The following is a 16,509-nucleotide window of genomic DNA, read 5'->3' on the forward strand; positions in this document are numbered from 1 at the left end:
ATTTATAAGGATTGTTTCACATGATATTTATAGCTATAGAAATGGTGTGAAAGACCACTGAGGCAAATAGAGGCTTACATAAAATAGGAATGTTGCAATCCTGTCATTCCGTATTTTCTGTGAGGTCAAACATTTTAAATTTAGTTTGCAGTTATTTGATTGGTCATGTAATCCAATCTCAATGACAGAGAACACAGATGTTAAATTTGTACTCTTAAAGCAATGTTTTGTTAATTGTAACTCATAAAATATAGTTAAACCTCAAATGTAAATTCTGAAAGAAAAAATATGTGGTTCCAGTGAAACATGTTTTCATATCCTTGTTTTGCACACACTGTAAGTTGGCATTATTGTAGGAGTTATTTTCAAACATTGATAAAAGCCCATAACCGGAATTAAAACATTTTAAAAGGAATAAAAGATTAACTAAAAAAATGTGCCTGAAAAAAACCCCCTGCTCTTTCCTCCAGTGACTATGTGACACTTACATTTAGAAGTAGATATAATAATTATGTTATTTATTAAATAATTACTCATAAATGAATAAAACCCATAAAAAAAATCTAAGGTAACCCATGATGAATTCTGTTTAGGTCAACAAATTAATGTCATGCCTGAATTTCAGTTAAGTGAACTTACCAATGCATCATAATGTGGTCCATATCTGCCACCAATTCCATAATTCTGAACCTGGAAAATTATTGCATCACTATTGAATTAGAAATTTCCAGTTGAAACTGAACTGTTAACACTCTTAATATTTTATAAAACATATGTATAATAAGAACTCAAGTGTGATAATTTAGAGAACAGAAACAGAAAACAGAAAACATACGCTGCTTGTGCATGATCATAATTGGATCTCGTAACATGACTTACATGCAGAGGTTCAGCTGTTTCCATGGAGAGTCCAGTAGCGTCTGCAATCCTCTGACTGACACGAGCATCCACAGGGGAATGTTTTAGAGAAACACTGAAAATACAGTGATGAATTTTCTTTGCATAATAAGTTTGTGACCAAATGTTTTTGGTATTCAAAGAAAAATATTTTACTTGACATCTTGATGACTATCCCTTTAATGAGGAGATCTTATAAAATATTTATTAAACCTTTGAGAAACACGGCCTTGTGAGACTGCACACCGTCCATCTTGAAAAACCTCTGATCTAGAAAGCTAGGTCACAAATAGGAATAAACAGTCACATACAAAATTATATAGTGTACATTGCTAAAAGTATGTGAACACATACTTGCCACATTTAATTTAAAAATCATGAGCATTAGCCACAGCTTCCACTGTCCACATACTTTTGCCCATTGAATAGTACATTAAAAAAATCATTGACAAAAACAAAAAAACAAAAAACATTTTGAATATACTCACAACAACAATTAAATATGTTAGTGTTACTTTATGTAGGTGTGTTAGATATTCACTAGAGGTCTGGAGATATTTTTCAGGATCTCTATCTCTCTGTCTGAAATAATAATATGATATCTGATGATACGAGGCTCGTCCCACTCCACTTCCTCTTTCACTGGTGCATACATCCATAGACATGTATAGAAAGGCTAGATAGCTTACCGGCGCTGAGAGCCAATGGGACCCGACGACGTCACACGGCGGCCATCTAAGGACAGGACCGCTCGTCCAGTTATAACATTAAAGTCTATTGTGCATGTAGTGCTGAAATAACTATATTTTGCTCAATTTTCAACCGATTTTCAAACGGCTTGGTGTGTCATAAACTTCAGGGATGCGGCTATTTAACTGCATACTTGTGAAAAATTATAGCCACGGAGTTTATTAAGAAAATAGTATATTAAGTAGACTAGACAGGTAAAGTACTAGGTAACATTTTGGCAACATTGAGGGTATGGACTAAAATACAGTATCAAATATATTATCATTTTGATTCTATGTACTGCAAGTATGCAAATATATGTAGCCAATCTTGTAATGTTGTCTCAGTTACACTATTCCTAGCAGAACTTGTATTACTAAGTATCCTAATAATAGTCATAATATTTTCTTTTCTTACTTGTGAAAGGTGATCCCACGCGTTCTGGTTTGGAGGCTCCGTGCGTTGGTGCAGCCGTAGGCGGCACAAAAATCAGGCATTTTCCACAAGCGTAATCAGAAGTTCTGTAAACAAAAAACCAACAAAGTAATCCAAATGTAAAGATGTTTTAAAGAAACCAAACCACTTGGAAATCATGTGTAACTCAAAGCTATGTTGAAACGAAAGACTAACCCTGCCTCTCCCACCAATTTACAATTGCTTGGTGACTCACTTACGACCTCTTCACTGCTAGCCAGCAAATAAATACAACCACATCCACAAAATGACATTTAGACAAAAGATTAGGTTGTCAAGAAACGTTGTTGGTCTCAGGAAACCTGTTAATAATTGAAAATGTCGACTGTGGTATCACTTTAGAGTAGAGGGCAGCCATGAAACACACAGCGACGCTGCAATGTTAAGCGTTTCTCAAAACGTGAAGCTACAATTTAAACATCGGCATCAGCACAAATCATAGCCACGTTAATAAGGTTTGTAATAAACCAAACCGTTTGTAAATCCGTCAAGAATTCAGCAAGTTACGAGCATTTTAGTTGGCGTATGTCACTCACCTTCCGTCCACAGCAGCAGGGAGCAGCAGCGCAGTCTCCTGACCTAAGATGGCCGCCAAGTGACGACACAGCTGACTCCGCCTTGAGCCATCTAGCCTTCTATACATGTCCATGCATACATCAGTCTGGGGTTTCCTCCACCTGTGCTGTACCTACAGGACAGCGCTCTCTGCCTCCTGGTGGTCTGTTTTATAAAATATAATAAACATCCAATAACGCACAAAGATTTGCATTGACTGTTTGTAATAAAAATTTAAAAATTAAATTTGAGACTTTGCACTAACCCTCTCATCAATCTCTCCTCTGCACAGCCTCTCATATTTACTTGACTGTATGTTCAGTGTGAATATGTCAGGGTTTGAAGTTCTCAGGAAGTGAAGGAGTCTATTCAGCCGAAGTCTGACTTCATTAGTTGGATCTGAGGCAAAAAATTGAATTTTGAATTGATTTCTTGAATCACAACAATTTGATAAAACTGTTTGGCAACCAAAAATATAACAAGGTTAATATTAAACTTCAGGACTAAGCTCACCCAGATAAAAGGTTTCAGGTAGGCTGCCAAAATCATAGGCTGAGAAAATAAAGTAGTGAAGCAGTTCTTCCTCCATAGTGCTTGAGTATGCCGTTAATCTATTCAAACTATGCAGAAACCAGAGAAAGGCATGTTGAAATTTGTCCTCATTATAAGCAACCAACCCCACATGGTAAGCTTCATCTGCATTTAGAGACGTTTCTGTGAAATCAAAACAGATTTAAACTGATTTTTGAAAGAAATAAAAAGTGGAAATCTCTCTGTGAAACTGCATCTGCAGATTTCTCACCACTTGTGATGTCTTCTGGGTAGAGTCTGTAGATCTCTTGCAGTCTGATCAGTCCTGAAGCTGCACCATTCAAATTCTCCCGCTGTGGGATCTTTGTCTTCAACTCATCATGATACTCTACACACTGAAGACTCGGATGGATGTTTTCTACAATATGTATCAAATCATTTCTCAGTCGTCTGAGGAGTTTGTAAGCTGCCACAGGGTCTCTTATGATTTCTTCAGGGTCCTCAGGGTCAAAGTATGAAAGCAGAAAATTCTGAAGACCACTGGATTGAAGACAGGGGTTCATCGAAAGTTGTAGTGTTAAAATCTTTTTATAGCATAATCTTTGTTCTAAAACACATAAAAGTTTGTAACATCAACTGTTGTAAAATGGAATACTTTTTAATAATAATAATAGTAAATAAACATTAATCTGGGAGATTAATTGTATAGGTAATAATGAAAAGGTTTTCACCTGTTCATCTCCACATCATTTTCTTCAGCAGCAATGCACTGACTGAAGCTCATCAGAAGGCTGTTCTTCTTCTTAAAAAGCTGTGCAATTTGATCTAAAAAACAATCTACACTTGACTGTCATTGAGCATTTGTTATGTATTAATACATTTATATCATTCATTTTGAAAAAAGTATGAAAAAGTTATAATGAAAAGGGTTATTACAAAAGAAACCAAAGAGAGAGTTAATATAGTCGGATTAAAAATGTCCCCAAAAACTGTGCTATGCTACTTGTTTACTCAAAAGTCTCACAAATGTATACATACAGTCAACTTGTCATAGCAACAATGTAAAAACATTAGTTAGAGATATATGGGTGTAACACTATTACAATAAAAACTAATATCAAATAGAATATAATAACCTGTTGATGAAAAGAATTCATGCCCAGCAGTACAGACAATCCAAAAACACATCACAAATGTCAGTTCCTTTATGTCCATGATCAAATTCTTTAATACCTTAAAATGCAACTTGTGCATTTATATCTTAAAGTGAAACTGAGCTAAAATGCAGGTAATTCATTTGCATCTTTTTAGAGACACACCTGTGTCTGTCCACCTTACAGTTTCTCAGCAAACCAGTTTTCTGAGATCAAAAACAAAAGTGAAACTTTACAATATTGCCAAAAGTATTGGGACACCTCCTTCTAATGAACAGGTTTGACTATTCATTTCCATGAGAACAAATCTTAATGTTTAACACCAGAACCGCCACGGGGTAAATTTTACCCATGGCTGTTCAGCATCTGACAGCGATCAATATTTCATATTAAGCCATTTTATCCTAATGTTACTCATTATTGTTCAAAATTTTGATTAATTACTTAATTTTTGCTTTGCCATTTCTATCATGTATTGTAAACCCAAAGTTTATTGGTGTTCTTCTTGTATATTTCAAAGTACAAATGATATAACTAAACAAAATAATAATTAATTAGGTGAAGCTGTGTGTTTGAATTTGTCATGGCTTCATCCTATGCAATGTGGTGAATTATTAATTGCTCATAGGCTATTTTAGTAATTTAAATAACATAGGTTATCTTAATATATTTGTTATATTTACTTTTACTTTTACTCCCTTCTAATTATCGATGTCAGTGCAGGCTTGTTTAGCTTAATACTGACCTTTATGATCAGTGAATAGTGTTGCCTGCATAAAAAATACTTGAACATAAAACAACAGGACAAAAATATAGTTGATGACGAGACATAACAATTTCATGACTCTAGACACTTAAGCATTATACACTCTAGAATAATACAGTGAAATAATATGTTCTTTAGCCATATAAACAGGGGTGCACATAATTTTTTCAGCCTGGTTCTCATAAGAGAACCTGGAGATTTGGTTTGGTCCTCACACTGGATATAGCGTGACCCATTAAATGCAACTATAAAAAATTAATTAATAATAGTTATAATATTATTACACTTTATTTCGTTTAAAAAATAATAATAATAGTAAATAAACTAAATAATAGTGTGTGATATTATTAAAAATAAAAAGCAGTCCTAGTATTAAATACAAATGCATTTATTTTATAGTAAATAAACTTAAAAATAAAATGCTAATATTTCCTACTACTTTGTTTGCCTCTTTAAGAAGAATCGCTTTATGTATTCCCCAATTTTAAGTCGCTTTGGAAAAAAGCGTCTAAAAATAAATAAACAAAAGCGTTTCCCTTTCACATGTCACTTCGATGCTGCGGTGACGTCACCGTATGGGAACACCTCTCGGTGTGACAAATGTCTGAAGCCCTATACCATCCCGCCAATCCTATTGGCCAAATAGTGCTTGGCACCACCCCAAGCATGCGTACACATCGTATACCTGGGTGCCGCGCGCAGTTTCGCTCAGATTTCATTTCCTTCAGGAAAGCGAATCATCTGTGCCCTAGGAATCATCTCGCGTTCTCAGCGGTTTTCTCCAAGCAGTGTTAACTCCTCTTCGCGGGCGCGATGAATTTTTGGAAGTGTAAGGAACCATGTACCAGGTTCATCACGAAGGGAGACTCTCATGAAAGGTGCGTAGTGTGCTTGGGCTTACATCACGCACAGGCAGCCTTTCCTCTTGCCCCCACTGTGATGGCCTGCGGCTTAGAGTACTGACACAGGAGATGTCAGCTCTGCTGAGCAAAGGGGCTATAGAGGAAGTACACCCCTCTCAGATGGAGTCAGGTTTTTATAGCCGCTATTTTGTTGTACCGAAAAAGAATCTGTTCCTCAGATTAGTAAAGCGCAAAGCATATCAATACCGCGTTCTTCCCTTTGGCTTAGCTCTGGCTCCCCGAACTTTTTCAAAATGCATGGACGCAGCTCTGGCCTCGTTGCGGCTCCAGGGCATTCGCGTGTTGAATTACTTAGACGATTGGCTGGTGTTAGCACAATCGCAGACTCAAGCACACTCTCACCGGGATCTTGTGCTGAATTATCTAAACAGCCTGGGCTTATGCACAAATTTCCAGAAGAGTGTTTTAATTCCCTCTCAACGGATAACCTTTCTGGGAATAGACTTGGACTCTCGCGGAATGACAGCAAGATTATCTCTCCCGCGCTCAGTCTCACGCGTCATGCGTGCGTCGCTTCAAAGCGGGTCGCACAGTGACGGTGAGCTTGTGCCTCAGACTTTAGGTCTAATGGCAACGGCATCCCCTGTAATCCGTCTGGGCTTACTTCATATGCGCCCCTTTCAGTGGTGGATGAAAAGTCGGAACATTTCACCCCGTTGTCTTCCGCATCGGACGATTTAGGTGACACGGAGGTGTGTTATGTCAATAAGACAGTGGATGTCAACCGAATTCCTTCTAGCTGGAGTTCGGCTGGGGATTTGTGCTTCACGAGAGACTGTCACAACAGATGCGTCTTTGACCGGTTGGGGAGCTGTTTGTCAAGGGTGCCCAGCTCACGGAGTAAGGACGGCGACACAACGCAGTTGGCATATAAACAGGTTGGAATTACTGGCGGTTTTTCTAGCTCTCCAGTACTTCTCGAATCTGCTGATCGGCCGTCATTTACTGCTCAGGTCTGACAACATAGCGGTTGTGTCGTATCTGAATCATCATGGAGGATTACGCTCTCGCCCCCTGTGGAGGCTGGCGAGAAATATTCTTCATTGGTCTCAGAACAGATTTCTGTCGATCCGAGCAGTTCATGTCCCCGGACGTTTGAACTTGGGAGCGGATTTGCTATCCAGACAGACTCTGGAGCAGGGGGAATGAAGGTTGCACCCCCAAACGGTGAGCCTCTTATGGCAGATATTTGGAGAAGCAAGAGTGGACTTATTCGTGACGAGAATGACTACGCATTGCCCGCTTTGGTTTGTCCCTATGCCCTCCATCGCCCCTGGGCTTGGATGCGTTAGCTAACAATTGGCCCAAAACCAGCTTGTATGCTTTTCCCCCGATTCGTCTAATTCCAGCGGTGTTATCCAGGATACGGCTGGACAGAGTGGAGCAGCTGCTGCTGGTGGCTCCGTGGTGGCCCACACAGCCGTGGTTTGCGGACCTGGTCAGTCTGTTAGCGGGCTCTCCATGGGAGATTCCCCTCAGACAGGATTTACTATCGCAAGCACAGGGAATGATTTGGCACCCAAGGCCAGATCTATGGAAGCTGTGGGCGTGGCCTCTGAGCGGAGAGAGTTAATATGTCCCGGTCTTTCTGTTGAAACCACCGAGACTATAATGAATATAATGAATTCTAGAGCAGCTTCTACGAGACGCTTATATGCTTTCAAATGGAAACTGTTTACGGCCTGGTGTGGAATTCGTAATATGGATCCAGTTTACTGCCCAGTGGCTTCAGTACTGGAGTTCCTTCAGGACCGTTTCTCTGATGGAGTAGCGCCAGCCACTCTGAAAGTTTACGTGGCAGCCATTTCAGCTAACCACGTATATATAGATGGTGCTTCAGTGGGCCGTCATCCGCTGGTTTCTCGTTTTATACAGGGTGCGCGACGGCTGAGGCCTTTCCGCCCTGTGCGAGTTCCTTCATGGGATTTATCCATTGTGTTGCAAGGTTTATCAGGGCATCCGTTTGAGCCCTTGGAAACTATACCGGATAAAATCCTGACTCTAAAGACAGTTCTTCTTGTGGCTTTATCCTCCCTCAAGAGAGTTGGGGATTTACAGGCTCTTTCTGTTTCACCCTCGTGCATGGAATTTGCACCAGGCTCTGTGAAAGTATTGCTGCGACCGAGGCCTAATTATGTCCCTAAGGTCGCTTCTAACCCTTTTCGCTTTCAACAAGTGGTCTTGGAAGCTTTACCCCCTGCAGAGGCGGGGTCAGGAGATCTGAGTCTTTGCCCTGTCAGAGCGCTAAAGACTTGATCGAACAGCCCCATGGCGTGAGTCTGACCAGCTGTTTGTCTGTTTCGGACACAAGAATAAAGGCCATGCTGTCACAAAGCAATGCATGTCCCATTGGCTGGTGGAGGCAATATCTTTATCCTATGAGGCACGCGGACTCGCTTCGCCATTAGGAGTTAGAGCTCATTCCACGAGAGCAGTGGCTTCTTCACAAGCTTTTTTCAGTGGATCTTGATGGATGATATCTGTGCTGCGGCAGGATGGTCCTCACCGAGCACTTTTATCAAGTTTTACAATCTGGATGTGAGGACGGCTCCTGGCTCCCGGGTTCTCTCTGCTTGAGCAGATGCTTCCTTGGATCCCAGCTATCAGGTACGTCAGGTGTTATGGTATAGGGTTCCCATACGGTGACGTCACCGCAGCATCGAAGTGACCTATGAAAGGGAACATCTCGGTTACGTATGTAACCACGGTTCCCTGAATAGGGAACGAGATGCTGCGGTCCCGGCTGTTCCATACCTTGATAGCATTCTTCTTCAGTTCATGAAATCTGAGCGAAATAGCGCGTGGCACGCAGGTATACGATGCGTACGTATGTGTGGGGCGGTGCCAAGCGCTATTTGGCCAATAGGATTGGCGGGATGGTATAGGGCTTCAGACATTCGTCCCCCCGAGAGGTGTTCCCATACGGTAACGTCACTGCAGCATCTCGTTCCCTATTCCGTAACCGAGATGTTTCATCATATTCAAACTTAAAATCAGCAGGCTTTTATTTTGGCGGGTTGCCGGCAAGTAAGTATACGCGCTTCCGGATTTAGTGCTGCTGATTAAAGAACGTCAGTGGATGAATTTCACAGTTTTGTATTGTGCATTGAAACGGTATGCATAGCCTAGATTTATGCTTTCAGGTTGAAAATAAAACTTATTTAGTACAGTTTGTGATCTAAAATGGTTATTGTGCATTAACAGCTGTCAACTATATCGGTACGCAAATGCGCTGTCAGTACATATTTATATTACGCATTTTTTATTTTGGTCGCGCATGCGGACCTGCAGACCACTCATGTGCACCCTGCATATAAAAACAGCTGTCATGTGCGTGTTAAAATTACCCGCTGGCGGTTTTAGAGTTACAGCGACCTCTGTCTTTTTTAGTTTCAGATTGTAATTATATTTTAGAGAATTGTGTGCTTCTAATTTTATAGCAACATTTTGGACAGGACCCTTTTATATTCTAACATGACAATGCCTCTTTGTATAAGGCAAGGTCCACAAATAAATGATTGATTTAGTCATTGTGGATGAACTGGATTAAAAAGTATATAATTTGTATTCTTTTTTTTAGAAAATGGCAGATTGTTTTGCTAGATAAGACCCTTCTTCCTCAGCTAGGATCCTGTAGAATGTTTAGAGCCTGCACTGAAGATTTGTACCTTCCACCCAGTGAATCCCACTGAAGTCCACTATATAAAGAAAAACCATGGAATGTTTTCCTCAAAAACATACTTGGTTACTTAACGTAACCTCGGTTCACTGAGATACGGGAATGAGTACTGCATCTTGCTAGGATGGGAAAAAGCCTTTTTTTCTCCTGAACTGAAGCCTTTTTAAATCACACATTGAAACTACATGGCCAGTGGTTTCTTGCAGTGTATAAAAAAAGGAACCAACGGCTAGGCAGCATAGCTGAACGAGCCTATGGCGGCGAAGCTCAACAAGCCTGCCAGAATGTGCGAGGCGCTCTGGCTACTTAAGCAGGTGTTTGCCACAGGATTCTCAGGTGAGTGATGACTGACTCATATATCTACATAGCACAGCAAGCAACGCAGTACTCGCTTCTGTATTTCAGGGAACCGAGGTTATGTTATACGTTCCCTTTCGATACTACACTCATACTGTGTCTTGCTAGATAATGTAGTAGAACGACTAAAATATCATACTTCCATAAGCAATCTATTGGTTAAGGCTAAGACAGGTTAAGCTCCTTGAGGTCACACCCGGCCTGGTTAATCGTTCCAAAGTACTCCTGTCACTTTGACACCCATGGGCCAAGAGGTGACAGGTGAACTAATGCCCAAAGAGCATGAGCGTGATACGTGATAATGGACACACTGCTGGACCATCCCCAAGATGAAGGCGATGCCCTTAGTCGAGTGGGCCTGTACTCCAATGTAGCATTGAAGGCCCAAGGAAGAGTGTGCTAGCGGGATGGCGTCTACTATCCATCTAGAGAGTCTTTGCTTCATGACCTGGAGCCCTTTGGTTTGGTTACCGAAGCAGACAAAGAGTTGTTCCGACTGCCTATAGCGGGTGGAACGCTCAATATAGATTCTCAGCACTCTGACCGGGTAGAGCAGAGATAGCTCATTATCCTATTCAGAGGGAGGAAGTGTGGAGAGTGTAATGACCTGTGCTCTGAGCAGAGTGGAGAGCACCTTAGGTACGTAACTTTGCCTTGGTATCCAAAAATTTGTTCAAAACTCACTCTAATACTGTTTTGTTACCTGAATGATCCACAGCTGTGAATGTATTTTTTATAATGGTTTAGTGATTGTTGTTCCCTAGTCCTTAGTTTGTCCCGAACAGTTAAACTGCCCGCTGTTCTTCAGAAAAATCCGTCAGGTCCCACAAATTCTGTGGTTTTTCAGCATTTTTGTGTATTTGAACCCTTTCCAACAATGACTGCATGATTGTAAGATCCATCCACACTGAGGGACTCATATGCAACCATTTCAGAAGGTTCAAATGCTCACTGATGCTGCAGAAGGAAACACAATGCATTAAAAGCAGCACAGTGGCCTCTCAGCAGAGTCCTGGGATTATTACTCATTGTTTTTATATAATACATTTTAAGTCATGAAAACTAGAATATTAAGTCAGATTGTTGTTGGTGGTGAAATTATTACCGACATTTAAACACGTTACTTACATCAACAGTCAAAAACTTTTCACAGGATTATGAATGTAGCAACCTGAAAGTGATGCATGGGCTTCATCTTCATCTTCAGCTGCGTTTTTTCTTCAGAACAACAATTTAAGATATTTTGGATGAAAACCAGGAGACTTGAGACTGTCCCATAGACTGCCAATTACAGTAAGTTACACTGTCAAGGTCTTTGTCAACAGTCTCCTCTGTGTCTCACCACAGCACTCAAACTGCCTACGCTCTTCTGTGTCAGCCGTGCCACAATCAGCTCCACTCATGAATGCTCAGATATCAGATATAATAAAAAAGCCATCCAAACTTTTCTGAAGAAAGTCCTTCCCTTCAGAGATAAATTCATATAAAATGACCACAACGTGTTTTGATTTTAAAATGTGCAGTGCTCATGTTTATTCAATGAAGACAAACGCCACAAATAAATCAATGTATGGGAAACACTTGTAATGTATATCGAAACATAGGAAATGTCTTTAAAAATCATTTCACCTTTGTTGAAAAAAAATTATATTGCAATACATATTGATATTGAATTATTGTCCAGCCCTACTCTAAAAAAATATGATAAATATAACAGTTAATTCTATACAGATGCACTACATATTAATTCTCCATGGTCTCAGTGTCTTTCACTCCCCATAGGACAAAGGACATGGTCTTCTGAACTCCTGTCCAAACTCATGGATCCATTTATTAGCCACTGAAAAGACATCAGAAAAAATATATAAACCAATGTCTTATGAAACTGAAATAAAATGTAGTCATTATGACATATAATGATTTTATGCACATTATAGAAGATACACAATATAAAAGTAATCCAAGTTCTTTAAAAACCTACCCCATTTGTTACCCCTTAACACAGGGCATCCAGCATGCTCTGTTTTCAAATCCATTTTTCCATTCTTGTGGAGGTTGTACCAAAACACGGCTGAACCCTTAAAAACCAGAGAACTGAAGTATGAATTTAACTGTATTAAATCGTATTAATATACCTAATATAAAAGTGATTTGATGATTTACCTTTTTTGGTTTCAGTGCTACTCCAACTTTAGGGAACACGGTGGCGCCCCCTTTCTCCACATCACTCATCTACAGTCACAGAACATGATTTATTGCTCATAGTAAAACAATTACCTTATAATGTGGGCCTATAGTATTTATAATGAAATTTGGACTTATGACAAGATCAACACTTACATAAATTAAGAATGTAGCAATCCTTTCATTATCCTGTGTGATCAAACAATCTTAAGTTATCTTGCAATGACTTCATCTTACAATGATTCGGTTAATATTTAATCAAGCTCTCACAGTATAGAGCTATTCAGTTTGAAGTCCTACTCCTAATTAGCATTTTCGGGCCATGAGCCCATTTAATTAATAGGTCAACTTAGTTAATACACTTGAAGAAAGAGAAGCATATGTGATTTCATCAGTCAGCAAAGTGTGGATAGGCCAAATATTATATTATGTATTAAACATCATCACCAACAACAAAATTGTTTGTAATTAAAGTATGCAGTTGTGACATGAAACACGTTTTAAAGGGGTCATCTGATATGACATGCACTTTTTCAAGTTGAACTGAAATTTGTGTTGGCAATGTGTGTACACAACCACCCTAAAATGTTTTTTAAATCATGCTAAATCATTACCCTTTTTTCAAATTGAGCCGATCTCACATGCCTGTCAGTGTGATGTCAAACTGACAGACCCCTCCCATGATTGTTTGATTGACTGTAGCATTTCAGCACAGACTGGACTGGTGTCTTACCTTAGGCCCACCCTGAATATGAACAGTCTGCCATTGTTTCACAGCAGGAACATATGAACACAAGAATGTCTCCTACGTTATTTAGTTGTTTTGTTGTTGGATGTAATAATGAACATAGCAGTCATCATTTACTCCCAACATCTGAGCTGCTGAAGACGCAGTGGATTATGGTTGTTTTTGAAGGGAATGCACCCCTGATCTACCTAAATGTGTCCATGTTTGCGTGAATCATTTGATTCAGAAGTGATTATAAGGATTTTTAATAAATCTTTGCCTTTCCAAATAATGTGCTAATTAGCAAGTTTTATGATGAATGCGGATAAAGTTTTAAAGCATTTATAGTGACATGCAATAAAACGTCTTGTTGTAGACAGAGCTATTTTTGGCAGGGGATAAAAGTGTTGTTTTACACTACCCTTGAGAAATTTAACCAAATTATGTTACAGACGTTTCATTAAGACCCTAAAGAATCATATCAACTTGTGGAAAATGGGCTTCTGATGACCCCTTTAAAAAAGAAAAAAGCAATGTCAGAGTCTCTTCAGAGATAACCACAGACTTTATTTATTTTTAGTTTTATTATGTGTGATTTATTTTTATTTATCATTTTTGTATTTATAATTTTTTATATGAAAATCTTAAAAATATATATTTTCTCAATGGATCTTGGGTTTTAAAATCGTTTGTATTTGGTGTTTGGATGGCTTTTTCGTTTTCATAAATCCCACACCATGAAGAAATTACTAAGGGGACCAATGGAAAATTCTGTGTTGGTCTATACAAATTTATGTATACCTGTATGTTAACTTTATGATCTTACCTTTGCATCATAATGTGGTTCATATCTGCCACCAATCCCGTAATTCTGAACCTAGAGAATTATTGCATATACAGTATATATATATATATATATATATATATATATATATATATATATATACAGTATATATATATATATATATATATAAATATATATATATATATATATATATATACATATATATATATACAGTATATATATATATATATATATTAAAGGACAGGCCAGAAGTTTATTTATTATTATCTGAAGTTTATTTAGTTTGGGCAGTAAAGAAAAGATATGCTGCTTGCGCATGAACATTTAATTTCTTTCTTACTGTTACCGTACTTGTAGGTATTCAGCTGATTCCATGGAGAGTCCTGTGATGTCTGCAATCCTCTGACTGACACGAGCAACCACAGGGTAGCCTTCATCTAGAGAAACACTGAAAACAAGGAAATATTTTTTCAGTAACACTTAAAAATAAGATTTAATTTATGTTATTGAAATGAATCATATTGTAAAGTGTTTCTATTTTTCTTCAAATAATAATTATAAAAAATGATATGAATACTAAAAAAAATACCTATAATGTAATGCAAGTGTTAATTTTAAGGCAAGATAAGGGGGTTATTACCTTTGAGAAGTACGGATCTTTGATACACCCGCTCTAGTCAAAGACCTAGAAAGCTACAGAAGGCCATGAACAGTAAATGGAATATCAACACAAACACACACACACACGCACACTAGATAGCCAAAAGTATTTGAGCACAAAATTATCTAGAATAGCATTACAGTTCATTACATCAGGATTTGTCTTCACTAGAATTAAATGGCCAAGCCAACTTTTAAAAGAAATGCCCTCATACTTAAACATAATCAAAAGTATTAACAAGATAATAGATTCTAATAATATTAACAATAAAATATTTTATTGATATGTTTGTATGTGTGTTAGATATTCACTAGAGGTCTGGAGATATTCTTCAGATTCTTTATGTCTCCGTCTGAAATAATGTCATGATATCTGATGATACGAGGCTCGTCCCACTCCACTTCCTCTTTCACTGGTGCATACATCAGTCTGGGGTTTCCTCCACCTGTGCTGTACCTACAGGACAGCGCCCTCTGCCTCCTGGAGGTCTTATTTGATCAAATATAATAAACATCCAATCAACACACAAAGCTTCACACTGACTGTTTGTAATTTAATGTCAAATAATCATTTAAAATTAAGCCTTTGCACTTACCCTCTTATCAATCTCTCCTCTGCACAGTCTCTCATATTTACTTGACTGTATGTTCAGTGTTAATATGTCAGGGTTTGAAGTTCTCTGGAGGTAATGGCGTCTGTAAAGGCTCAGCTGAACTTTGACTTCATTGTTAGTTGGATCTGAGGCAAAAACGTTTAAGACTTAAATAATCTGATCTCAAAGTTGTCTGATAACCTCCCTTATAAACATATCAGTACTAAACTCCAGGAGATCATGAGCTCACCCAGATTTAGAAGCTGTTGACAGAAGTAGATTGCCACAGGTTGGCTGCCAAAACGATAAGCTGAGTAACTAAGATAATGTAGCAAATCTTTCTTATTAGTAGTTGAGTATTCTGCTAATGTGTTGAGACTGTACAGGAACCAGAGAAAGGCATGCTGGAATTTGTCCTCGTTATAAGCGACCAACCCAACATTGCAGGCTTCATCTGCATTTAATGACATTTCTGTGAAATCAAAACAGATCAAAGCTGATTTTTAAAAGAAACACAAAGTGAAACTATCTCAGTGAAACTGCACTGGTGCAATACTGTGGACAGTTCACCCTTCATGATGTCTTCTGGGTAGAGTTTGTAGATCTCTTGCAGTCTGATCAGTCCTGAAGCGGCACCATCTATGTCCTCTCGCTCTGGGATCTCTAGGAACTCCAACTCATACTGATACTCATTACACTGATAAAAACTCAGTCGAATGTATTTTACAATATATATTAATTCATTTCTCAGTTGTCCAAGTAGTTTGTAAGCTGCTATAGGGTCCCTCGTGAATTCCTCAGGGTCCACAGGGTCAGAGTTTAAAAGCAGAAGATTCTGAAGAGCACTGGATTGATGATAGGGGTTAATCAGAAGTTGTATTGTTAAAAATATTCATTTAATTGCATAATCCTAAATTTAACACCATATATAAGATTGTTAAACATTAATTGCTATAAAATGAAATTCTTTTTAATCTTGGAGTTTAAAGGGGTTATATGATGCAATTTCTTGTTATGTAGCTGTTTGTTTATGTATAAGATCTGCAGAGTTCCAAAGCTCAAAGTCTCCCATGAAAGGATTTATTCTTTCTTAAAAGCGAATGCTGATCCAGACCAGACTAAAACACCCCACATGTCTATGTCACAATGTGGAAATATTTGCTTAAGGCCACCTAAATGTGCACGCAAAGAAAGAAGGCATGGTTTCAGGAACCGCAGTAGTGCTGATGCAGCCGTAAAGCCTGTGTTGAGACGCTGTGTTTCTGTTCGAAAGCAAAAGCATATTATTTGGCCTTCTGAAAGTAGATGCAATGAGAAATCATAAGATTTGTGTACAACAGAACAGCACAACCCAAATGTTCGAATTTGTTCAACGTATTTTATGGACAACAGTTTTGTGAACTTAGGAGAGTACAAGGCTGTTTCTGCACAAAGGATATTAAAAAATAAAATAAAAAAGGGTCAATTCTGACTCT

The 16,509-nt window shown here is 38.5% G+C and overlaps 2 protein-coding genes across 2 annotated transcripts; both read right to left on the bottom strand.

Moving 5' to 3' along the window:
* Positions 1-1,426: 1,426 nt before the first annotated feature.
* LOC132096970 (prolyl 4-hydroxylase subunit alpha-2-like) lies at positions 1,427-3,749 on the bottom strand. The gene is made up of 5 exons (XM_059502650.1): positions 3,458-3,749; positions 3,160-3,369; positions 2,921-3,054; positions 2,759-2,820; positions 1,427-1,553 (listed from the first exon to the last, which is right to left on the bottom strand). Exons 1-5 carry the CDS (start codon positions 3,747-3,749, stop codon positions 1,427-1,429), a joined length of 825 nt encoding a protein of 274 aa, XP_059358633.1.
* An 8,045-nt stretch (positions 3,750-11,794) lies between these two features.
* LOC132096971 (prolyl 4-hydroxylase subunit alpha-1-like) lies at positions 11,795-15,276 on the bottom strand. Its single transcript, XM_059502651.1, has 10 exons — positions 15,264-15,276; positions 15,038-15,180; positions 14,754-14,930; positions 14,422-14,474; positions 14,133-14,229; positions 13,803-13,853; positions 12,406-12,438; positions 12,229-12,297; positions 12,047-12,143; positions 11,795-11,905 (listed from the first exon to the last, which is right to left on the bottom strand). Exons 1-10 carry the CDS (start codon positions 15,274-15,276, stop codon positions 11,835-11,837), a joined length of 804 nt encoding a protein of 267 aa, XP_059358634.1. The 3' UTR covers positions 11,795-11,834.
* Positions 15,277-16,509: the final 1,233 nt, after the last annotated feature.

The sequence above is a fragment of the Carassius carassius genome, chromosome 20, assembly GCF_963082965.1.
Source record: "Carassius carassius chromosome 20, fCarCar2.1, whole genome shotgun sequence".
In the NCBI taxonomy this organism is placed as follows: domain Eukaryota; kingdom Metazoa; phylum Chordata; class Actinopteri; order Cypriniformes; family Cyprinidae; genus Carassius; species Carassius carassius.

Coding starts and splice junctions, on each gene's coding strand:
- LOC132096970 (XM_059502650.1), bottom strand. CDS start 3,749: ATGAACCCCTGTCTTCAATCCAGTGGTCTTCAGAATTTTCTGCTTTCA. Junction 3,055..3,159: donor CTTTTATCTGGGTGAGCTTA/GTCCTGAAGTTT, acceptor TTTTTGCCTCAG/ATCCAACTAATGAAGTCAGA. Junction 1,554..2,758: donor GGTGGAGGAAACCCCAGACT/GATGTATGCATG, acceptor TACATGTCTATG/GATGTATGCACCAGTGAAAG.
- LOC132096971 (XM_059502651.1), bottom strand. Junction 14,931..15,037: donor GAGGAGAGATTGATAAGAGG/GTAAGTGCAAAG, acceptor TGATCAAATAAG/ACCTCCAGGAGGCAGAGGGC. Junction 12,298..12,405: donor TTGCTACATTCTTAATTTAT/GTAAGTGTTGAT, acceptor CTGTGACTGTAG/ATGAGTGATGTGGAGAAAGG.